The sequence below is a fragment of the Cryptotermes secundus genome, unplaced genomic scaffold (genome assembly GCF_002891405.2).
Source record: "Cryptotermes secundus unplaced genomic scaffold, Csec_1.0 scaffold56, whole genome shotgun sequence".
Taxonomy (NCBI): Eukaryota; Metazoa; Arthropoda; class Insecta; order Blattodea; family Kalotermitidae; genus Cryptotermes; species Cryptotermes secundus.
Genome location: NW_019744407.1, coordinates 2,008,406 through 2,034,334, shown reverse-complemented (window position 1 = coordinate 2,034,334; position 25,929 = coordinate 2,008,406). Strand labels below are relative to the sequence as shown.

General features: G+C 39.5%; 1 protein-coding gene across 7 annotated transcripts in view; it reads right to left on the bottom strand.

Annotated features, from left to right (window-relative positions):
• LOC111874675 (leucine-rich repeat flightless-interacting protein 2) overlaps positions 1 to 25,929 on the bottom strand; it is a 94,696-nt gene that overhangs the window by 38,551 nt on the left and 30,216 nt on the right. For 5 of the 7 annotated variants that reach the window (XM_023870372.2, XM_023870374.2, XM_023870371.2 and 2 more), the window contains exons 1-7: positions 13,453 to 14,301; positions 9,134 to 9,260; positions 7,628 to 7,770; positions 7,029 to 7,175; positions 6,078 to 6,194; positions 3,186 to 3,348; positions 2,849 to 3,016 (exon numbers count right to left, since the gene is read on the bottom strand). In XM_023870372.2, coding sequence (XP_023726140.1) covers positions 2,849 to 3,016; positions 3,186 to 3,348; positions 6,078 to 6,194; positions 7,029 to 7,175; positions 7,628 to 7,770; positions 9,134 to 9,260; positions 13,453 to 13,830 — 1,243 coding nt within the window. In that variant the 5' untranslated portion in view covers positions 13,831 to 14,301. Of the gene's footprint in view, positions 1 to 2,848; positions 3,017 to 3,185; positions 3,349 to 6,077; positions 6,195 to 7,028; positions 7,176 to 7,627; positions 7,771 to 9,133; positions 9,261 to 13,452; positions 14,302 to 25,929 lie in introns of those variants that run through there. The other 2 variants (XM_023870376.2, XM_033755541.1) reach the window with 1 other exon arrangement.

The window sequence follows — 25,929 nt, the reverse complement described above, 5'->3', positions numbered from 1 at the left end:
TCTTGTACTTGGAGAAACTACTTTCCACATCTGCAGACATAATGAGATCATACTTGAAGTGTACCAATCTCTAGCAGTAAATTCTTCAATATTTACTCTCCTGCCAGAATTTGAGAAATGCTGCATAATGTTTCATAACCTGAGTTTTTATCTAGAGCATTTTTCATTTTTCTTGACACCATTTTACCAATGTCCCCTGACACTTTCTCCAAATCACTGGTTATTCTTTTCACAAGAGCGAGCAAATCTTCTAGCATTGCTCCTTTCTCCTGTAAGCATTTGATTCCTTTCGAGGAACTAATCTGCCTTTATGAAGGCAGCTGTCCCTGCATTTTGCTGCATGACAACTGTTCCTGAGCAGCTTCAATTAACCTTGCATATTCTGTCTTCATTGAACATACAATGTTTCTCACTGCCTGAAAACGACAGCAATAGTAAATTGTAGCATCAATCCACATTCCCCACCTTGTGATGATGGGTTCTGGGGGAAGTGGAACACCAGGAGCCATAGATTTAAATTGTAATTTACGAGCTGGAGCCTTGACAAAAATCTTCATCTACGACACTAGAGCATTCACTTGAGGAAATCTTGATCTCAATTCCTCCATCACTCTACGAAGTGCATGTGCTAGCCAAGTAACATTAAACAACTTTATTGACTTGCCTGCTTTTAAAATATATGGGGCCACATCTTGTGTCACACATCATACAGTGTCAAATTTTACCATCAGTTGAAAATACAAGTATATCATCTCCAAATTCAGCTACAATCTGCTTTAAATGACATGATTTAGATTGCTTTGCTTTAGGCATCGTGATAAAATGAATCACTCCAGTGCAACAGAGAACTGAACTTTTCGCACTGAGAACCTTCGATCAATTGTATCTTTGTCTGTATGGTCAAGGGCGAGAAACTGAAGACAGACGGAGTTTTATTGAGCAACAATATGTCATAAAAAGCGAGGGACTCTGACTAGAAATAGTTGTAACTAAGCAAATTCCTTTGCACAAAACTTGGAAAGGGCCGCAGTGTGAGTGACCACTGTTGTACCCTGCTGCCAGCTTAAAATGTTTTATGATACTGTCACGTGTTGCTTTATGTGATGTAACAAATAACTTCACACTGGTCTTGAATATAGCAAATTTATTGCACACTTTTATCCACACTTACATAACTCACTTCAGTATCCCAATTACTTCTCCTACTGTAGTCACTTCCAGACTTCAACTGTCTTGATTCTATTCACTCAGTATAACTCAACAACTGTCTCGTCTGGTGCACTGAAGCCCCTTACATAGGCATCTCGCAGACCACACAGAAAAGAGCACGGACAATACGCCACAATATGTATTGTCAGCACTTTCCGCAAAATGAACAGAAAGGATGGGACATTATTACAACTTATTATTGCATACTGTGATAGCAGGTATTTGGGGTGTGGCTACAGGCTGCCTTTGTAGAGGCAGGAGAAAGAGAAAGAAAACTTTACTTGCATATTATTCACATTTCTGAAAACATATGAAGAAAAATTCCCTAAAATGGCTAAAATTACAAAAAATACCCTTAAAAGTCCAAAAATTTACATTGTTGTGCATGTGCGCATGCGTACATACAGCATTCAAAATCATGATAACTCTTTATGGCTCTTTAAAAGTGGGGGAGAAGTCTTTTCCATCTGAGGAAATATGACTCAAATCAATTCGGACATAAACCCAACCAGCAGAGCAAAAAGAGTTATCAGAAAATTCTTGAAGTTAGAGACTGAAAAATTAATATTCAAATTACGATCGAGAAATGTTTTTCTCAATTCAGTCATTAATATTCAAGACTCGCACATGCCTACTTTATAGTCTTCCCATATACTGGTATAAAGTAACAGCAGAAATTGCTAGTGAGGACCAAAACCCAGGCATTCATGTAGTGCAGGACTCAAATACTTTTTTTCTTGTGAAGGGAAATAATGTTCTGACCCAAACATATGCATGTTCAGGGCTAGAAAGGGACAGAGTAGCAAGAATATATGATTCTATTATGATGGTACAGCTGGAAGCATCACTTTGTTTCAAGGTCTAAATAAAGATATGCTACAAGTCTGGATATTATGAGGAAATATTCTATGCCATTTTCAGGTAATACGCTAACTTCCAAGAAATGAACGACAATTTCTTCATAAAGAACTCTGTAAAAGTGCATATGAATGTTCAGCACTACAGAAGTACTGTCCATGTGAACTTTCTTGAGCTCTGTACTCCATGCCTTTAACTACAGAAAGCATCTTTATACAGCAAGGCAGGAATCCACCTAACAGAGAACATTGATCTAAAACTCCTTTACTCAAAACTGCTAGAAGAAAAACTGTAGGTAGTGTGTTTTACTTTCAGACAGGAGAACACAGTGGTACATGCACACAGCCTCATGGCAGTCACCACTCCTCTTCCACTAACCCCTTGAGTTACAACTCCACTTACCTTGTGACTATAGTACTAACTCTTTTATACAATGAATGCAAAATTCGGTGGGAGAGGACACTGAAGGAAAAGGGGACACAAAGAGAAGATGAATATGAAGAATAAGATAAAGACTGATGCAAAAGGAGGAGAAGGAATAGAAAAAGAAGCAGAAAAAGTAAACAAAGAGCATGGAGGAAAAGGGTGAGGATAAGCTGGAAAAGATGGACAGAAGAAGAGGACAGGGAGAAAAAATGGTAAGAAGACGAAAGTGTTTCCATTTCATTGCAGTGCTTGCACTGCTCAGTAAATCACGCCACAAAAACTGCCTTCTAATGACTTAAGGCTAAAATAGTAAAGGAAATAAATAAATGTCATAATGAAGCAGCTTTCAACTCACTCTGAATATCCACCAGCTCTGTGTCTGGCCCATTGAGACTAACACTGCTAGACCCTCGTTGTCTGTCTGACTTGTGTCTGCTTCTCTCTTCCTCCAGTTCTAATTTTAGGTGCCGTACTTGGTCTAAAAGCTCACTTTTTTCTTCAGCAAACTTCCGCAGTCTAACATCTGTGAAAATACAGATAAGGTAGCATGACAATCCATTGCATTTCTGGAGGTCCAAAGGCCAACTCCTAACTTAACCAAAGACATAACCATATTAATTTATCCCGTTTTCAGACATTTCTACGTTCAGTAATAGTAACTTCATGATTTATCATCCTAATGTATCGTTTACCTAATGAGCCTCCTCCAGCAGTTTGTAGAAGTTCTGCAGACTCAACTGAGACAAGAGCTCTCCTTGGCGTCCGTTTTGGTATGTTACTACTACTATCCTCTACACTGTTGCCCTCCTCTTCACTGGACACTTGATCATCTCCTACTATCATCAGGCCTTGCTCCTATCAGAGAAAACATCAATTACAGACTCTCATTCCACCTTACACAACTGGGACTGCAGATACTGTGGGTCCAGTCACAGTTTCACATTACTGTAGACAATTAAATCTTAAGAAATGCCAGGGTGAAACCTTCCAAAATATTCCATTAGTGAGTAGGGAAATTTCTCCACATATTATTGGGCGATATTTCATCAGTCTGACTATAGGGTCTGTCAATATGTAACCAGATTACTGTCTGTCATAAAAGCAGTCTCATATTTGAAGTAATATTCCCCACCAAAAATGTTAATGTTGAGCACTTTATTGTGGTCAGTTTTACCATATTTGGTTAAATTAGAAACAATCAGGAGTTATCAAAAGTGTGTCAAATATGGGAAGTATGAGTTATAGGGTTGCTTTTAAAAATACGGTAGTTATAAATTTCATAGAAAAAATGGGAATCATGCCTCCTCTCCTACACTCTTCTTCTTCTCAATATTATGAAACCATAATTTCCTAAGCTCAGTTTAGCATGTAAAACATCTGAGAAGTACTATTCTCACATTTTACACACCACAACTTTCAGGCACAAATTTTTGGTTAAGAAATTGCATAAATTATAACAGGAACCATGACAAACGAAGTCAGGAGGGAATATCAATGTCACATTCATCTGACAAAAAAAAAATGATGTGCTTATACATTTCCATCTGACAATATCACAGATCAATGGCAAAGTAACCTTAGTAAGCTAGTAAACATTCAAGCAGTTGAATACCAACTGACACACCATTAGGTCCAGGGCCAAGTTCAATTCATTTAAACATTCCATTGGTCCTTTGTGGTACAATAATGACCAGTAGATGTGGAATTAGTCACAGACAAAACCAGATAAGTCATATCACATTAACAAGATATGAATATAAATACATCAATAATTCTTCTCCACAACACAGTATCTCAAACATTGGTCTAATATCTAAAAGCAGATTATTTATTAGGACATTACATCAATTATTACTTACAAACAATACCCAGACAACAAACAGGTCATAGATGCCTGCACACTTAATACCCATGACACAGATGGAACAACTTGTATACATCGTATGACAGCTACATGTTTAAAAAGTTAAAACTAATGTACTGATAGTACTAAGATGTGACGAATATATATATGAGCAGATTATAAGTATCATAAAAAAGATAGTTAGTAGGGAGTATAACCCAGGTGTTTAGTTTACTTTACTGTTAAAATATTCATCCAAGGAATAAAATGAATTGGAAAGAAGAAACCTTTTTAACTTCGGTTTGAAGTTTCATTTCATTACTCAGACTTTTAATATGAGGTGGAAGATGATTATAAGCTCTGATACCAGAGTAGCAGGGTCCTTTTTGGAAAACTGTCAAACGTGATGTAGGAAGGTGTAAGTTTGTGCAATGTCTAGTACCGAAGCTATGAATCTCATGATTTGATTTGAACAGATATAGGAGAAATAAATCATCTTGAGGGTTTCTTGTGACATAAAACCTTTTGCTATCCTAATAGCATAACAAGCCAAACTCATTTTAGTTACTAATTGGTCAATATCAAGTTTCCATGATAATGTTTCGTCAATGTGTAAACCAAGAAACTTAATATTTGACGTGTTAGTAATATGCTTGTTTCCACAGCATATACTGATATTGGTTTCTAAACTATTTATTGTCCTGAATAAAAGGTAATGAGTTTTTTTTAATTTAAAGATAACAAATTGGCTTTAAACCATTCATTTATGGCTACAAATTGTTTATTCATATTAGTTTCAAATTTCAGAAGGCTACGATTAGACATTATGACGCTTGTGTCGTCAGCATATATGATGATTTTTGCATTGTTAGTTATTACGTTAGGAAGCTCATTTACATACAATAGGAAAAATAATGGACCAAGGATAAAGCCTTGTGGAACACCATGTTTTATGATCTCCCACTCGGAGGAGGTACTATTATGAGTTTTCCTGTTATCTAATACCACTTTCTGATATCTATTGTTTAGGTATAATGTACTTAATGCTTTAAATGTTCCTACTATCCCGCAGTATTCCAATTTCTTTAAAAGTATATCATGGTTGACATAGTCGAACGCTTTCTCTAGGTCACAAAATATACCACCGACAGTTAATTTATTATTCATGGCTAATAAGATTTCATTCAATAGTTTGAAGGAGGCCATATTAGTTGAAAAGTTTCAATAAAATTGGAACTGCTGTCAAAAAATTGAAATTTAACATATGTCCAGGTACTGATTTCATTCTGGTATATCAAGTAGACAGAATTACACTGGATTTGGAGAACTCATAAATTTACAACAAGTGGAAAGAATAATTTATTAAGTTCATTTATAAATGCAGACAATATAGTCTGCACTCTTTCCAGTCCTATTCACTTAGCTGAGCAGGTATTTCTCTTGATGATACTACTAAACATAAGTAAAATGGTTAGGGAATTTACATGACTGGATTATGGATGACAAAATTATTTCTGTATCAGGTAGATGCAAAATGAGGGATAATTATTTATATGTGATCTGTATAGTTCACTTGTGGACTAAAACCACGGAGTGTGTGTGTTTTGATCCTACAAATGAACAACTGTTTATTCCAGTGTGACACCAAAACTGATATAAGGAGTGAACATAAGAGATGCTGCTCCGTCTTCTCAGTGTATGTGAAACAAATCTGTTCCACTTCCAGATAACTGTGACAGACCTGAATGAGACGATCTCTCTCTTCCAGCTGAGCTTTGTACATCTCAAGATCCTCTTTCAGCTTCACTGTTGCCCGCTTCAGTTGGTCATGCTCCCTACATTTCTCTCTGTGCTCTCGCTGCAAAATAAAATACATATATTAACATTGTTAATAACTTCTTTGTGAATGTGTTTTAGTTTGTTACAATCTTCCTAAATAAGTGAATCTAAAAATCTGTCTATCAAATGTATAATTAACTGTATTAGAGAACTAGGAAAATTCTTCACAAAGCACACAAGTTTCCTAAAATTAAAATGACTTATTCATAATGTAATGTGGACGGACAGAGCACTGCTAGGTAACTGACCGTAACACCTCACAACCAAATGCAAGCAGGGCAACATTGGAGTGTGGCGTTTTCTATGCGGTCGGCACCGTGACCGCTGCTATTCAATTGCTCGGTAAACACATTCCAACAATATAGGCTGTTTTCTATGCATGGTCGATGTGGAGTCTATATAACAAGAATAATGCCAGCAATTCAGTTTATTGTGTTTCAGTATTTTAGAGTGCTTGCATGTGCTTAGGTAACAGTATCAGTGACAGCAACAACAAGTTTGTAGAAGACCTGTGAAGATTTTAGGTGTGATTTCAAGACCTTAATTATGTGCAATATTTGCAGTGATTTGAAGCACTAATTTCTATGTTGAGATACATTACCCAGAGAGGACTAGAGTGTTCGTGCTACACTGAATTATGAGGTGTGTGCAAATCAGCGATAGCACTGTAGTTTAAGTGTGATTAAAAGAAAGTGCGTAACCAAGCTGCTAATAAAACCAATCAATCAAACTAGAACCCGTCACTTTGTCACACGTACCACCCTACCTGTGACAACATACACAATAGAATATTCTGAACTGTTCTCCAAACAGTGACATACTGAGTAAATGAAATTAATGAAACACTACACACTTGTAGTTGTGAATGGGCTTCCTCCAAATCCTCCAGCCGATCTTTCAGGAGCTCCACCTGGTAAGTGAGTGATGACTTCTCGTTGTCAAGTTGAGCAGTCTGTATCATCGCCTTTCGGAATTTCTCTTCCACCTCCTTCAGCTCTTGCTGCAGTAAAAATATTTTAAAATAAAACTCTTCAAATAAAATTGAGTTTATTACAGCATATAACTAGTAGCAGCCAAGGAAATCATTTATTATTTAAATGCATCACCAATCTGTTGCAAAACACATACAACATTAATTCAATTAGGCTTCCTATAAATTAAAAAAAAAAAATTCTAGAATTCTGATTTTTAATTCATATTTTTCTAAAAGCAACACATTTTTCACTTAATTTTCTTTTGTAGTAGAAGTATCAGAGATAACCCACAAGATTCTTGCACTCCACTAAGTGATCTGTGTGCAGAAATGATTGTGGAGCATGCTGTGCACAAGAAATAAAAATGTGCAGATTAAGTTGTAGCCTTCAATGAACACCACTGACAAATGGCATAATTACATCACCCCCTGAACTGTATCATTTTGCACACACATTCCCTACAAAATATACCACTGACCCGCACATCTCTGAGACTAATGCCCTCCTCAAGTGAATCCTCTGAACTGCGACGACTTGACTGATAGCTATTGGTTCCACCCAGCGATGTGTTCCTTGTGCTGCTGACAGTGGCAGCAACTCTTGCAGAGCGACATGTTGGATCTGCAACAATATTAAAAGCAAAGAGAACCAGTTTAGTTGGAATTGATGATTAAACATGGGAAAATATTTTCCTTATTAATAAAATTTAAATGTCATCTTCTGTAGTTTTACTGCCAACTCAGTTCTTAAAAGAGTATATCATTTAACATCTAACACATGGAACTCAACTTTCTAACCAATACATCACCTTGTAAAAGTTGTACTAACATATCTTTTTAAAAACCTCAAGCAGCACATACTTGCATACCTGAAATTGCTCATCACACTGATACACATGCCAGTAAAAAACGTTCTGGTCATAAGCTTCTGTTCTGCTAAACTTCCCTTCATAATAACCATCTGGCTTCTGCTTAATTGTTTAATTCAGAAAATTCATGTTGAATGACTGTCAAACAAAGCACACCCTCATACAAACAACAAGATTTGCAAATATTCTCAGGGAGAGAGAAGACTAAAATAAAAAGTTTCCATCAGTTGCCATGAAACTATTCACTGTTTCATTTACTTCATGTTTAGCCCATATTCTTTACTTTACATTGGCAGTAAGGCTTGTGGTATTATCATACCTACACGTCTCGTACCATCAATACCTTTTGAAAGAAAGAAAGAAAGAAAAAAATCCTTCTTATGCAAAACAAAGTTTCACATGAAATTCACTAAAAAAAATACAGAGATCATTTTCCAAGACTGAATGATTTTTTGATGAACCCAGGAATCTGATTCTTTCAGACATAACTGAACATATACTCGTACATGACCTACAAGTTACAGCAAAATAGATTTTCCATCTACAGTAGAAAGTTGTCTGTAGTTAAAAAGAGTCTTCACTAGTTATTGCTTTGTAGCGGCATCTAACAATGCAACTCGACTCCTGGCCACTGACTCCACCCTCCAACTTCTCATTAACATCTCCCACTGGTCCTCACGATACAACCTCATCACAGACCACACAGAAAACACCACTTCCATAGTTCCTAGGTTGTGTGCTAATTTGTTGCTGTGGAAATGTGTTTACTGTGCCACTGCAGAGCAACACCTGACTCTTTTGTGCCATTATTCCAGCTTTGAGACATCATGTCACAATATGTTAACAATTACAAAGAGTGTGATTCTCCCGAGTACATACTTAACAAGAATTGTGAATGAATGAATGCATGAATGTATGACGGGTAGGCCTCCTCGGCCCTCGCACCATGACCTACAGTGGTCTATATCTATTGGACATAATGTGAAGATATGGTACTCTGTATAATTACTGATTTCTAACTCTTCCTAGACTCACAAGATGTCCATTTTAAAGAACATATGCACTGTGAGCTCAGACAGTTTCTTTCACTGAAAAAATTTAGAACTGTCTCCTCACCTCTGTACATATCATACACGCTGTCAACATTCTCTTCAATTTCTTTCTGTTGCCTCTCTAGTTCTCGCATGCGGATTTCCCTAGCCTCAGCTCTTGCTTGCCTTCTGGCTGCTAGCCGAGCCTCTGCCTGCAACATATCATGACCACAATGACACCAACATACAAAACACAGTTGCACAAATAATAAAGGCATATCTGTGTCTAAACACGATGTCCTGAAAGTATATAAAGAGGGCATGGTGGAAGAGGTCTGCACTTCTAACGTTCGTAGTGGATGGAAATATTTCATCCGCTACATTCTGCAGTTTCCTTCACTCTTGCATAATAGAACCCAGTAATCTGCAACCACATAAAAGGGTTGGTCCAAAACAAAATATAGTTAAATTTGGAGGGCATGAGTTCACTGGATCTCTTTTAATATAAATTGTATATACATATAATCTCTCTTCCTCTCCCCCTCTCTCTCTAGCACATGCAGAGCTCTTGGAAACTGCAAGAGAAGACAACAGATATATTCCAAGCCTTTATTAACTGCAATACTTTACTATACAGATGACCATTGAATTTGACTTGCGTTAAGTGCCTTCAATGGCAGGTTCCAGTCACACTTGTGGTAACCCTGAAATTTTATGAACGCATATTCATTTGAATTTCCAGTTTTTGTTATCTAGGAAGTAACCTGTTTACTCAACATGTGACACATAAACTGCTTAGTCCATGGTAATACATCCATTATCTGGGCAAACAAAAAAAAAATCCAAACCAGAATAAGGTACAAAATAACTGGAACCGTTTCCTTTCTCTTTTTAAAAGGGTTAATACATAATTTATTCAAAAGCTTATCAATTATGTCTGGGTTGGCATTGCATGCCTTGAAAATTGTGCCTAAATTAGAAAATTCATGAATATTACTTGCAATGGTACTACATAGAACTTTATCAAAAGTGTAGGATTAATAAAGGGCTAATCCAAGGGGAAGCACAATAGATCATTCAAGGTCGCAGTGCGTGGGCTGGTTTTTATGGCCCACCCCTTACATACATTACATTACTCCATAGAAAAACATTCACTGTGAAATTCCGTCTATATTGATATCATCTGCATTTTTCTGCCTGACAAAATAGTCCGTAGACAAGTAAATGTGAATACAACTACAAACAAACATTGTGCAATACGAAGGAAATAATTTAAAGATAAAGTAGAGTCACAGACATATTAGAAACTACTTCGTAAAAGATAAAACTCTTACTTCCAATAAAAAGTTATAATTCTGAATATGGAAACATAGGCAGGCTAATATTGCTTGGTTGCATTATATAGTTACTTATTCAAATACCACATTTCCCATTGTTTGAGACATGAAACCAAACAAAAATAAAACTTCAATATTGATATTTCTCTTACACAGAGTGTAACTGAAAGGTGCTGACAAACTCTGGGCACAAGTTCCACATATCAAAGCAAGAAAAAATGTCCATATCAACAGCGCCCAGAGTTAAAGCTGAAAGAGTACATTTACAACAAGAATTCAAAATGTCCATGTTTTGTTCAACAAAATGCTGAGCACTCCTTTGTTTCAACAGTGCTTTTTACAGATGAGGCATGTTTTGGTAGGGACAGCATCATCAATATTCACAACCAACACCAGAGGGCAGAGAAGAATCTTCATGGTGTAATCCATTCCAGATACCAGCAACACTTCAGCATTAATGTGTGGGCAAGGATTGCTGGTGAGTGGTAGGCCCATACGTTTTGCCATACTGGCTTACAGGCAACCACTACCAAGATTTCCTCTTACATGACCTGCCAAAGCTACTGAAAGAAGTACTGCTGGCAGTCAAAGCATGAACAATGTGGTACGTGCATCATGGTGCTATGGCATATTTTAGTCATGGTGTGTGATATGTCTCTGTAACACCTATGATAAAGCGATAGGTAGAGGAGGACCCACTGCACTGCCTCCACACTTGCCAGCTTTGAAACCTTTGGATTTTCACCTGTGGGGACACCTAACACCCTTGTGTATGCAGCTCCTGCTGAAAAAGAAGAAGCACTTCACCATTTCATTGTGGATTCCTGTCAGACTATCCTCAACTACCCCAGTATCTCTGAATGAATGTGGTCATTGATGAGACATGTCTAGATGTGCATTGAATCTCATGGACAACATTTTGAGCACTTATTATAAATGTACTCTTTCAGATGGAATACAAATTTAATGTTTCTAGACACATGTTGATACAGACAATTTTTCTTGTTTTGGTATATGAATTCATGCCAAAAGCTTGTTCACAACTTTCAGTTACACCCTGTATAATTCACAAGCGAAAAGTTATTGTCTTAATAGTATGCATCCCGTTGTGTGTCATAAACAAAGTATATAAAATGTATAAAAAAGTATGCAGTCTACACAGTAATATTCTGTATTTAAAACAAAGTAGACACTATCGTACCATTTGTTTTTATTGCTGCTACATGTTTCGACCCTTACACTGGGTCATCATCAGGCTTCTACCAGCAGAAAATCACGTCAAAACATAGCAGTCACAAATTTTTAAAGAGATTTATCGCAAAATACTTCATTTCCATTTCAGTACAATTTTAATTTCAATGATTTAATCTTTAGTCTCTAATTTTTAAATTTTATCACCTGATTATTTAAAATTTTAACTGAAAGACTCAATTTATGCACTTAAAAACACTCAAGTACACAATAAGGTTCCTTATTGAAGAATTAGATGCAAATTGTTAGATGCAATCCAACAAATGAGTTTGATACCATTGTATGCCTGATGATGACCCAGTATAATGGTTGAAACATGTTGAATCAATAAAAACAAATGATGATACAGTAGTGTCTACTTTGTTTTAGATACAGAATATTGTTGTGTAGAGTCCAAAAGTTACTGTCACCTTCAAAACTAACGTTTCATTTATACATGACAGAGAATACCTCACCTCACACATCCATTCATTTAAATACCCTTCTAAGCACACACTTTAAACCTAAAGAAAACATGCACATAAAGCCTGATAAGTTGTAAGTAACTTGATAAAGAGATTAACTTCAACATTCCATTTAAAGTGGAAAAGATAAAAGAGTGACACACAAGTAAGGTTTCTCAATTCACCATCATTGCGATCTTCATTTTTTACAAATAATTTCACTTCTGCCAAGTATTTTCAAACTATGGCAGGAAATTTTTGTAACAATGTGATGATGGCATGTGGTGGAAACCATCCTTGTATTTTCCTGGAAAGACTGGTGAAAACCATGGTTACAGGCTGGTTGACCAAGGGGTCAGAGATTGAGTCCCAGTAGGATCAACAATTTTCTCTTCTCCACGTCCTCCAGACCGGCTCCGAGGCCCACCAACCCTATCCAATGGGTACCCTGCGGCTGAAGTGGCACAGACATGAAGCTGACCACTCACCTCCATCTAGTGCAGAGGTCAAGAAAATGTGGATCTATACATACTCTCCCCCAAACATCTTCATGGTGTAGTGCTTAATCAGTTAAGCACAGGGACAACTTTACCTTTTTATGGGTAATTTGGTAAGGATACAGAAACTGTATAACATTTTATATAACTGGAATTGCTAAGAACTTTATCTGGTTAACAGAAATGTGTTTACATGAAATGCCTAGCAGGTTTCGTGCAGCAAAATATTTATCCATCAAATTCACAATGAACTAGAATACGGCGATGTTTAAACCGCATTTTCTCACCTTAAATTCTCCTCCAAAAATCCAAATGACGATTGAAATGAAACACCCACACACTATGTAGCTACTGACCAGGTCACAGACAAAGTAAGGAGATAACAAACCACAGCTAATATGTCATAAAGTAGCAATTTTGTCTCCAACCTATAGCCAAGATAATGTATTTTAATGGACCAGTCCATGGATGACAAATTTATATTCTTCTGGAATGAGCTGCAGGTCCAGACACAATTACCCAGTGAATAAACTTACCACTGACATAACAGGATCATCACTCAAGCTTCAGTAAGTTTCTTGAAAATTAAAATTCCTAACCACTCCCAACTGCCAACAAATGTAATGTCAGCAACCTGACACAGAAATGTTCCCTTGGCTCCATTTTTACTATTTTTATAAACAACATGCTGGAATCACTTCACCATTAACACATCCTATTATGAATATAAACTGTCATCACTACCCCATACTTCCTTCTAGTCACTCTCCCAGTCATGGGAGGGAAGAGACCAGTTGACTTAACACTTTAGTCATATTCTGCTTCAAATCATGTAATAAATTTTCCTGTTCAAGGGTGTGAGAAAGACAAATATACCTTTTCATTGCTCTTATCAAGGAAATCGACAATGCAGTCATCTTCTGTATTTTCGGTGGTCCAAGTTTCACTGGTAGTCCTGTTCCTGTTATCGCTGTTACTGGTGTTCTCTTTAACACCTTTCACTTTTGCAGCTGGTGATATGACCGACATCTGATCACAATAATCACCCACGCAACTACTAGAATGGTTCTCCCCAGTATCTCCCTTTGCATCCCTTACTCCAGTCTGATGTATGTGTTTTTCCCCTCCTGCAGTAACGCCATCCTTGCCTATTTCTACATGGTTCATATTCGCTATTCTGACAGTGGTTTCTTCACTGACGCCGACCGATGTTTCCACACCGTCATTTACGTCCCTGGCACATACAGTACTCATGTTCACAACATTCGTCTCCGTCAACTTCCGATTTGCCTGATGGGTTTCGCTTATCGAAATTATCTCCAGGATGCTCCTCCTCTAGCTTTACTTCCTTTGATGTTTCCCATACCTTTACCAAAAATGTATTACCTCTACGTTCACTGCTCACACTAAAGTATGAGGAATGTGAAAATATGTACCCTGCTGACGGGAAAGAAGTGTACTGAGATTCTCTGCCCTAAATGAAATACGTACTAGTGAATACGCAAAGCGTACGAATATATGTGTGTAAAGAGTGATATATAAACACGTCTCAATAATATGATGTACTCGTTATATAGTTTATCTGAAGTTATTCAAAAGTTTTCGAGCAAGCTGCGACTCACAGATTGTTATCTGTCTGTGCAGTCACCAGCACGAAGCAACGATGTCAGAGCAACTTTTCAACTACAACACAAACGCGGCACAAGGCCCACTGAACGTCCTGTACAACCACACCGAACCCAACCCAACCCAACCCAAGACAACGTAATAAAGTTAACAGCTGACTATTCGTCTTTCCCCTCCTTCGTACCCGCCCCACTTCAGACTCACGCCCCTACCGCCGTAACGTAACATTTCTTGGTTAACGATACGAAAATGAGAACGTCGCAAGAACACACGCAAACCTAATCAAACACATACGTCTGCCTACCTGTTCCAGCCGCCGGTGCAATTTCGTACAATTTTCTAAAAAATTTTCTGAACTCTAATATCGCGAATTTTCACGTACTCTGAATCACAGACGCAAATTTGAAACAGGTTACAACATCAGTCCGTAGACTGAATACCATTTGTTTATGCGAACAGATCATAACGACTTCTGCCTGTATCCTTCGGAAGTGTTTTAAAACCGGACGACAGAAACGGAAATCCGCCCAAAACCTTCAGCAGAGGGACAATATTTCCCTACTTTCATTTTAAGTTATTCTTTTGAATTATAAGAAAAATGATTATATATATATATATACACACACACACACAGATGGATATGTAAACCGTGTATTTGTGTCCGTGTGAATAATTTGATAATTACATAATGGACGACTAATTTCACAAGAGCTGCTCCGAAAGCACCTCACGTTCAAACGAGGGAAAAGAAAACACTACCATAATAATGGATGATACAGAGACAAAAATCCAATTATATTTCGTGTTATCGTGGCGGAGATTACTTTTTTTCTGAGATGTGACGCCGTGTAACCTGGTAAATTGTTACCAACGTTTCGGAGGAACCTGTTCCCTACATGTTCAGAGTAGAACAGTACACTTACTTGACCAATTCTCAAGCTCACAACATAAAAAGAAACACTAACCTTTAACAGGCCAGTAAATGGAAGAAACAAAGTACCAGACAAACAACAACAAATGAAGCCCCTTCCATACTACGATTACATGGCCAGTGGGGGAAAAGAAACTCAAATAATTATTTTATCGGCATTTGCTTTCACATGTACTGGCTGATCGGACGTCGATCAGAACTGTCAATGTACAACAAGCTGCTACTGTATAAACAAATGCTGCGACCAGTCTGGACATATGGCGTCCAACTATCGGGATGTGCGAAAAAACGCAACATCGAAGTAATCCAACGATACCAGAACAAAGTACTAAGACGCACAGCAGATGCGCCCTGGTATGTACGCAACAGGGACCTCCATCGAGACCTCGGTGTAGAAACAGTCGCATCCATTACTGCAAGATACGCCACCTCACACGAAAACCGACTTCGACAACGCGTCAATGAAGAAGCGTCCAGGCTCCTAAATGTGGGAAACCTAATCAGGCCAATCAAACGGACCAAACCTTACGAACTAGCCAAGCTGCCCGACAGCTAAGGGATCCGATGGGCGAACTTCATATAATCTTAGAAACATAGTGTCAAATTAAAACAGATCGTTAGTTCAAGCGAACTAGTCTTTGTAAGATTTTGCTTACATCTTGTAGCAGCCAATAAATTAAAAAAAAAAATTGCTTTCAAAAATAACGGATGTCTTGTATTCTTGTGTAGTTTACACATGGAGTGTACAACCATTCATAATGCCGAAACATGGCGGGTGGAAATGGTCATTATAACGAGCATATCAAATTGTACATTTTATCGCGTCACTCAGTCACTCGTGGAGCTGAGCCATTCCTGAGAAGCTGACAACTGAAGAGCCACTCAAGAACTTCCCAGCATTTTATGGAACCCGAAGGTTCATTACCATTTTCACAAGAGCCCTCCACTGGTCACTATCCTGAGCCAGATCAAAGCAATCCATACCATCCCATCCTATCTCTCTAAGATTCATTTTAATATTGTTCACCCACCTACGCCTTGGTCTTCCCAGTGGTCTCGTTCCTTCTGGCTTTCCCATAAATATCCTATACGCACTCCTCGTCTCCCCCATTCGTGCTATATGCCCTGCCCACCTCATCCTCGACTTGATCATTCTAATTATACTTGGAGAAGGGTACAAGTGATGAAGCTCCTCATTAAGAAGTTTTTTCCAACCTCCTGTCACTTCATCTGTCTTCGGTCCAAATATTCTCCTCAACACCCTGTTCTCAAACACCCTCAGTCTATGTTCCTTCCTTAATGTCAGAGACCAAGTTTCTCACCCATACAGAACCACAGGCAAAATTATAGATATGTATATTCTATTCTTTGTTTTACATTTTATCGCACTGTTTGATTAAACTCATTTATGCCAGCAATCATGTTTGAATCTAAAAGAGTGGCAGTGCCAATCACAGTAGCTGCGCGGTCTAACGAACATCCTCTACCAGTCAAAAACTGCGATCATAGATTCGAACTCCACTTGGGGCATACATGTTAGTGTGCGGCTTCTCTGTGTTTGCATTGCTCGCTCGTGTACGTCGAAGCTTTGCGACAGGCTGATTCCTCGTCAAAGGGAGCCTTACCAACTGTATATAAATAACATTTCGAAACCCAGAAAATGGGAGGTCTTGGACTGCATCTGGCTGCCGTGCCACGCGAGAAGGACAGCAAGGAAGTAGCAGGAGGATGAAGAAAACTGTGTAACGAGGAGCTTGATGGTTTCTATTGTTCGCCAGATATTGTGGTTGTCAAATCAAGGAGCGTAAGATAGGGCAACAGGCATTAAACATATGTGAGATAAATATAGATATCTGTCATAAATCTGAGATCACTTGGGAGCTCTAGGTGTAGATTGAAGGATGTTGAAATGGGCTTCGAAGAAATGGTGTGAGGGTGTGGAGTACGTTCATCTTCCTCATGATAAGGTGCAGAGGCGGGACGGTGACATAATGATAAACATTTGAATTCAATAAAAGGAATGAAATTTCTTGACCAGTTAAGCAACTACCAGCCCCTCAAGAACTCTTCTTGTAATTAGTATATATTTGGGCTGTTTCTGTTTTTTCTTCATCTACTTCAGAATTTAAGGATTTGATCATTTGACCTGTTCAAATTCAGAATTAACTTCTGAGATCATAAAAGTATGGGTAATATGTAGGACTTCTTGAACGGGAGATCGGCTCATCACAATGTCTCTACTTATAAGGCAACATAAACACAGGAAGTGAGGACATACAACCATCCCTCGAGTGTCACTGAAATCCATGATTCCAGTGGCCGAAAGGCCGAAGACAGTACATGCCTTATACGTCATGCCACTGCAATCGGGACTGTTTCTATTTCATAGTATACGTATAAAGAAATTCAAGTTTCTAAGGTTTCGAGGTTGGCAAGCTGAAACCTTATTTCCGAGGTTCACAAACTTCACCGTACATAATTTTTCAAGATAACGACAGTTTTCACAGTGATGGAGAAAGTCCTGAGTGGCTAGATCACGGTTTCATGAAGGGTTATGCTAGACGACGAAGTTACACCGCTTAACATACCCCCTCTTCACTTCTTATGTCCCTGCATGTCATCCATAGCCATCCTTCCGTTCACCGCAGTTGACAAAGTATCGTTAAATGACCGAGAACAAACGATAAACAGTGAACAATTCTTGGTTCTTTCAAATGAAAATGTTTATATATACGATGGGAAGTCACAATGTTTAATTATCACCATGAGAAACTCATAATTCCAAAAATTGTACTATATACGAGATAGCCCATTTCATGAGCTTGCCAAACAGCAAAATTTTCCCGCGCCATGTGGACAGAGGGAGCCACCGAAAGGGGCAGAAGCAAACTGGCGACGTCGTTTGAGAAAGTGCAGGCTCGTGCTGTGATACGGTTCCCGCATTTGCAAGGGAAGTCTGCCAGGAAGTCCCACGACCAGATGACCGCTGTGTATCAGGAAGGTGTACCATAATATGACACAGTGGTCAGGTGGAAGAGGCGCTTTCATTGTGGACAGAAAAACCTCGAAATGAACCCTGAAGTGGAAGACCATCTTTCGCTGATGAACTGGGAATTGTGGCAGAGGAGGAAAGCTTTGATCCTATCAGATAGGCGCATAACTATCGAAGCTATTGTTCACGAGGTCCGCATTAGCCGTGGGTCGGTTTTCAACATCATCCATAACGAGTTACACATGACAAAGGTCGCTGCGTGTTGGGTGCCACGATTGTTGACACCAGTTCAAAACCAGCAACAGATGGATGTGGAAAAGAAACGTTTGCAGTTGTGTCAAGACGAAAAGGTGGAAATTTTCGACCGCCTGATCACGATGGATGAATGTTGGGTCTATCATTATAACCGTGAAACAGAGGAAATGAGCAGCAGTGGAAACATGCAGACTTGCTGCCATCAAAGAAGGCCAAATCCGAGCCGTCGTCAGGAAAGGTGACGTTGAGCGTGTTCTGGGATCGGATCATGACCGACTACGGGCAAAAGGGCGTCACCATCTCTGGCGAGTACTACCGGAACCTTCTAAGAAAATTACGGGAGAAAATCAAGGAAAAGCGACGATGAATGCTGGGAAAAGGTGCGCGACTTCTTCATGACAACGCACCAACTCATGCTGCTCATGTTACGACGACACTTGCTGCCAGTTTGGGATATGAAATTCTCCCCCATCCGCCATATTCACCAGATATGGCACCGAGCGACTTCCTCCTCTTTCCACGGCTAAAGAAGCTACTTCGTGGTAAGCAAGTCCAAGACAATGATGACGTCATTTCTGAAGTGGAGGACTTCCTAAACAGTCAAAATGAGACCTTCTATGATCAAAGTATCCAGCAGCTAATACATCGCTGGAGAAAATGTATAGCCTTTCAGAGGGCATATTTAGAGAAGGATTAACTCACAATTTCTTGCACCTGTGTCCCTTTTCATTCTGGGTGATAATTAAATTTTATGACTTCCCCACGTAGGTTAGCCATCGCTGTCTTCTAAAGTTCGCTTCCTTATATCTGATTGTGCGAAACAATTTTTACTGTATTTGAATTAATTCTGTGCTATTCCTTCCGAGTGTAACTGTGCAGTTTAACCATGAGGCAGCATGCCCAAGAAACGCACCAATAATACACCAATTATAAGTTATGACTTAATTGATACAGTCCATCATACTGCAGGATAACTAAGACAAAAATACAATATTTTAACACAAATTTAACTCTGTGAAAAAACACGAAAGAACGCTGAAAGCTTGCCACTGTTCACTAACAGTGGAGAACAGTCTATTTGTGTAGCATGAATTTCTAACTTCTTATTTGGAGCAGCGCAATATTGTGCCTTGAAGTTCCTGCACGAAATAAACCCGCTTAGGGTTAAATTATAACGGGTTTTTACTGTCTCCTTGAAGTCCTAATCCTGAATCAGTCCAATTCTTGTAATTTTCCACTATGGTTCTACGGCCGAATCGGTTCGGACATATTTAAAAATTCTTCGTATCAGCACTCAGCGTCGTCCGCCTCGAAACAGCACTGGCTGACAGACACACGTTAACAGGGCGCGTTGCCAAACTCTACTCTACGACCGAATTACTTTAAAATTCTTTCCGCCGTTTAACATCCTTCACTGATGCAGGCTTGCATTAGGAGTTGAAATGATCTCTCCAGCAACGCTGCTATCTTTCGCCCGCGTTCATGCTTGCTATGTGACATGCAGGCGGGACCACGGATCTTTAAACCGTGGTGCCATTATAGTTGGAAATGAAATGGCGCGGTGATTTTTTGGAAAAATAACTGCACCTGTTGTAACCACACACAGTAAAGGAATTCAACCCCGAAGGGTTAAATAACAACACAATATAACCTAAGCTTAAAAATAAATCTGCCCCTGTGCTCAAGAATCACGCTACGGTGGGAAGTGGAGGAAAAGCTGCGACCACCGCAGATCTCGGCACTAGTACAGTATGCACTAAATAAACTTTGTGTAGGCAGGCAACCTAAAAGAAGAAAAGTCCTGTGCATTCAATGAAACCATAGGTACGGCGATTTCGTTCTCACTGAATGAAGAAGTCAACATTCTAGTGATGATGTGATTATGACACACCCTCAGAGACGTTTCAAACACAGCACACCCGATGTTGAGGGCGTGTCATTCAGATACGTGAGGCCCTGTCCAGTTGAGAAGCTGACTCACTCAGGAAATTTCTCACCTTTTACGCCGAATAACATGCACATTCTGCTGTGACGTAACGGTGTAACGCAACAGTGGGTCGACTCGCATGTTACGACGTTCAAGTGTATTCGGACGAACGGGCTGCACATTCGTGATCCCCCACATGTTCGCAACTATTGGTCGAAACATGTCATCTTCACAGGTAGCTCTCGCAGCTTGTATATGCGTAAATCGTATTTTGTCCAGGAATACGAAAATAAGAGAAAAACGTTGATGACAAACGCTGTTGTGTAGAACTGTGTAGTAGTGAGCGTTTCTTAGCAGACTTTAAGTACCAAGAAATTAGTAGACAATATAAAAAATTGCTCGCATGGCACCAGCAGATTCTGGGTCCCTCATTAATTTCATCAGTCTGAAAACTGCCAAGGATACCACACAGAGCTGCTGTTCTGCTTTCAACTGGCGAACATACGCAGACACAATGCTCGCTGGAAAACCGACAGTTACGTGTACATTACGCTGTTACGTTACGGCAGGATGCGCGAGTTATGTATCCGGCTTGGAACCCTGAGTTCTCTATGGTGCTCACAAGACCGCCACTGAACTCTGACCTGTGCCCACACCATCAGGCTCTATGTCCTTGAGATCCATTTCTATACTTCCATCTATGCCAAGTGGCATGTCTTCTCGAATTTTCTAGCTAAAATTCTGTATGCGTATATCATTTACGTCATGCGTGCTGCATACCCTTCCGTAATTTTCTCAGCCCTCCGCGCACTTACACAAAATCAGTTGTACTATATGTCCCCATATTTTAGTTGTTAGGTTTCTGGACAAGACAAATGATACTGAACTGAAAGGTAACAAGCATCTTGATAATGTTCATTACAGAATTTACATTGCTTTGTCCCTGTCACATATCTTCCATCTGCTGTCTTGTGCAAGGCAATCTATAAACAGGAATTATGCAGACAGCCCAACACTTTCTCGCTTGCCTTAGCACACCGAAATCAAGGTACACTTTCATAAGAAACTATTCCGTTAAGCTGACAGCGATACCTGCAACTCTTTACTCCACAACCGGAAGCAAAATTACTCGCAGATTCTGCTGCGGCCATACACACGTCAAAACAACCATATTATCTTATTATTAGCCAGTGAGTTCTAATGAAACAAGGTGCTACTCGCCTGACAGACAGGTTACAGTGCGAGAGACACTTTCATCTACAGCAGCGTTTCTAAACAGGTGCACCGCAACGCGGGTCAAATTCAAATTAAGTACACACATTTAGCAATAGTTCATAAACATGGGAACAGCCACGGCTCCTCTTCGAAAACTATGTTTATTGGTACTCTCATGCTCGGTTTTAGTTTGAAGGTCGAATGTGCAACTACTGACTTTCGACAAATCTATCGGTATGCGCACAGGCTGGAAAAAAAAACACACAAACACATTTGTAATAACAAAGGAATCTTGTCGAGGCTGCTTCGTTAATCCGATCTGCCTGCATTGCTCTTTCTTTGTTAAACTACTGCTGCCTTTATATTTTTATACGTCTTTATACTTGTTTCATACTGTTTTTTTTTATTAGCCATTTTCAGTGTCTTCAGTCAGTTTTCCATTCGATTACTCGTCCGTAATATGCTTTTAATCTGTTAACGTTCTTCTATGAACTGTGTGTGATGCACATGACACTATACAGTCCTCAAAGGCCAGCCAAATCCGACTGCCCCAACTGTGAGACCATGAAAACGATAGCTAGACGTTCTTTAAGTGATAAACACCGGCAGGGGAGCTGTCACATGCATTATAACGCAGTTTCTATACATATCGTATCGTTCTGACTGCAGATGCAAATGGCTAGCTGTAATATGTTCAAGAAGTATTGGTACTTTCGCTCCTGTCTGCAGAAGATACAAGATAGCCTCAATTAGTAACGTGTGATCGATCACTAGGGCTCGGATTTTTTTAAAATGCATATGCGCATATGCAAATGCATATTTTGAGGGTTTTGGTCGTTACTGCATATTCTAAACGTATGAGCATATTTCTGCATATATGTTTGGAATTAAGGATAATTTCAATGTTCTCTAATAAAATCGGTTTTGCCTGTGTTTTGGACATCCCTTGCCATTTGCTATACTCAGCTCTCTGAGTAACGGCACTTTTACCACTTACAACACAAGCTGGTAGCTTGGCTATTTCGAAAGGGAAGGGGTGGGATTTTCCTGCATTTCTTTGACCACCACAGCAGACAGTAGCATCAGAGGGTTGGTCTCGAGAGAAGTCTCTTCAGTTAATGTGTTACTCTTTACTTTAATAGTCTGCATCAAAAAAGTGTTCATGTACTGAAAATGCCTAAGAAAAGTGATTCAGTAGATATTTAAAAATTCGGTGGGTGTCGGGTAATAGTGAATATTCAACAGACGGTGTCGTCGTGTACTGTCAAGTGTGCGCAAAGGAAGTAAAATGTGAAAGGAAATTTCATCTTGAACACCACTCAAGAACGACTGCACATATTGCGGCAAAGAAGGGGAAGAAGAACAGCACACCACAACAACTACTTCTTACACAGGGGAAACCCAAATCCTCTGTTAATACATTTTCAGCCGATCTTTGTAAGGCTTTAGTATGCAGCAACATTCCATGGAATAAATTAAGCAATCCAGTTCTGCGATCATTTCTGGAGAAATATTGTGTAATTAAAAAAATCCCAGATGAACCAACTCTTAGAAAAAATTATCTATCTTTGCTGTATGAATCTACTCTGGGATCAATCCTTTCTAACATCGGAGGAAACTGTGTCTGGATATCGGTGGATGAGACAACCAATTTATGTGGCCGATACATAGCAAATTTCGTAGTTGGTAAGCTACATCCAGACGAATCCGGCAACCCTCATCTTCTTGCTTGCAAAGTACTAGAGAAAACCAACCATAGCACAATAGCAAGATTTGTAAATGATTCTATGCGACTACTATGGCCATCTGAAATTGAGAATAATTGTTGTAAGGTGCTTGTATTACAGATGCAGCTTCCTATATGTTGAAAGCAGCAAAGACCTTACAAGTATTTTATCCAAATCTTATACACGTAACCTGTTTAGCGCACGGATTACACCGTATTGCAGAAAAAATACGCGCACAGTTTCCAGCTGCTAACGATTTAATTGCAAGTGGGAAAACTGTTTCCTAAAGCACCAGCTAGTGTCCAGTTCTACAAAGATTGCCTACCTCAGGTTCCTCTGCCACCTGAACCTGTCTTAACTAGGTGGAGGGCATGGATATCAGCAGTTTCATTTTATCAGGAGAATTTCAATCAAGTAAAAGAAGTGGTTACAAAACTTGAAGATGAGTATGCATGTTTCCGTGAAGCAAAAGTGATGTTTGGAAGTGATACTGTTTATCAAGATGTGAATTTTATCCATGCACATTTTTGTACAGTTTTAAAAGCCATTGAGAGCTTAGAATCTTGTGGTGAACTCCTTCACGACTCACTTCAACTCGTTCAGAAAGCAACTTGTTCACTGAATTCCGCTTCAGGCAAAATTGGAGAGAAGATTAAATTCAAGTTAGAAAAGGTGTTGAAATCGAACCCCGGACTAAAAAAGATTCAGTCAATTAGTCAGTACTTGAGTGGAATTAGGGTATCTTTGCCAGATAAATGTTCCGAACCTTCGGCGCCAGTGTCCAATCACGTCAGTTGATATAGGAAGATCAATCTCAGCCTATAAACTCATTTTGACGGACAATAGACGCAGTTTGTCTCCAGAAAACATTGAAAGACTTCTAGCTGCCTATTGTGATGCTACTTTCTGCTACATGTAAACAGGTAAGTCTGAATAAAGTGACCTATTTCTTAAGTGCATATTGTTTTATTTTTGGTGCATATTTGCCCGCTTCTTAGGGCATATTTTAAGTGTTTTTAGCGCATAAAGATCCGGGCCCTAGTGATCACACTTCCCAACACGACCTCGGTCGCAGTAAACAAGCTGCGGTGAAGAAGCGAACATTGGGTATACTCTTCTCAATTTGCACTAAAGAAGAACCGAGGGCCATGGTACGTTTTTGTGGGCAGGTGTTAAAGCGGTTGTAACACATACATCTGTGCCCCCAGTAAGGAGACAATGCATTATTTCGGCAGCGTGTGCGTGACTAGAGACGCTTGTTTAAGAAAGGCAGGGCAACTGTAACTGATTCAGAAAGGCCGGGACGCCAATACACAGCAACAATGACAAACAGGAACAAGCCAGAGCCACGATTCTCAAGGACAGTAACAAGTGCAAGGTATTCCGTCATGTTACGAATGAACTAAGACCTGCCATTCGTACAAAACAACGAGAAAGATTATCGGAAAGTGTTTTCTTCTTACACGACATTCTTCGGCCACATAATACTCACTGTCCATACTAGGCAAAGCCTTCGGGAACTGAAATTTGAAGTTCTCTACCGTCCAGCATAAAATCCGTTCGGAATCCAAGGGGGACTGTCGGAGGCCGTCGGTTTACAGATGATCACGGGGGTGAACAAAGTATATTTCAGAGGGAAGGCCAAAAATAAAACAGTGACAAACTACAAACAAAACAAACTCCGTGATTTTAGTCCGCAAGCGAACTATACCGACCGCGCGACCGCCGCTTGTAGGCGAAGTTTAGTGCCAACTTTTGCGTATAGAGAGTGTCGCGTGGTCAGTGCAACGAATTTCCACGGCCGTTAATTTCGGTTTTCTAGACCGGAGCCGCTATTTCCTTGAAATAACTCCTCAATTATCATCACGAGGCTGAGTGGACCCCTTTCCAGACCCACTACTTCTCAGAAAAAAATCTGGTGGAGCCGGGAATCGAACCCGGACCTCTGGATCCGTAGATAGGAACGCTGACCACTAGACTAGAGAGACAAACTACACTATTAATTTCTCTCCGAATGATGGGAATCAACCCAATAACGGCAGCGTCCAATATGAGATTGTGGGTGCGCAGAGCACCTATCATACGGTTGTTTGTAGCGATTTACGCCACCGCTTCATCTCACTGCTAAAATACTGTTTGGGGGTTCTGCCACGGATCCGTCCCCCGTCATTTAATAAACCGTGGGACGTGACTTCAAGGACAGGAAGGCGAGAGACTGTATAAAGTTCGCCTTTTTCTGTATTGTTTAAGCTTAATATTTAAAGACGCTGTCAGTAACGAAACTATACAGCACTGTGTATTCTTCCGTATATAAGTGAACGGACTGGAAGAAAATCCGAAGTAAATGCAACGAAGCTTCAGAGTACGGTTTTGTGTAAAGTTAAAGAGGGGAGCATATGGATACCAACAATTTTAATAACGTAAAGGTAGAAAAAAAAAGTAAAGGTAAAGCTATCCCTGTAACATGCCGAGAAGGCCCATAGGGTTGTGAGACGTCGAGGTTCTCACATTTTTTCTAGACAATAGACTCACAGATGGCGGTAATGTTGTCAGCCTTACGCACCGGCCGCCCTTTACCCCCCAGGAAGATTTCTGGTACTCATTTCTGTTACAGGCTGAGTCGACTACAGGGCCATAGTGCGGCTGGAAGGATTAGGTCAACTGAAAAAAATCCACCTCA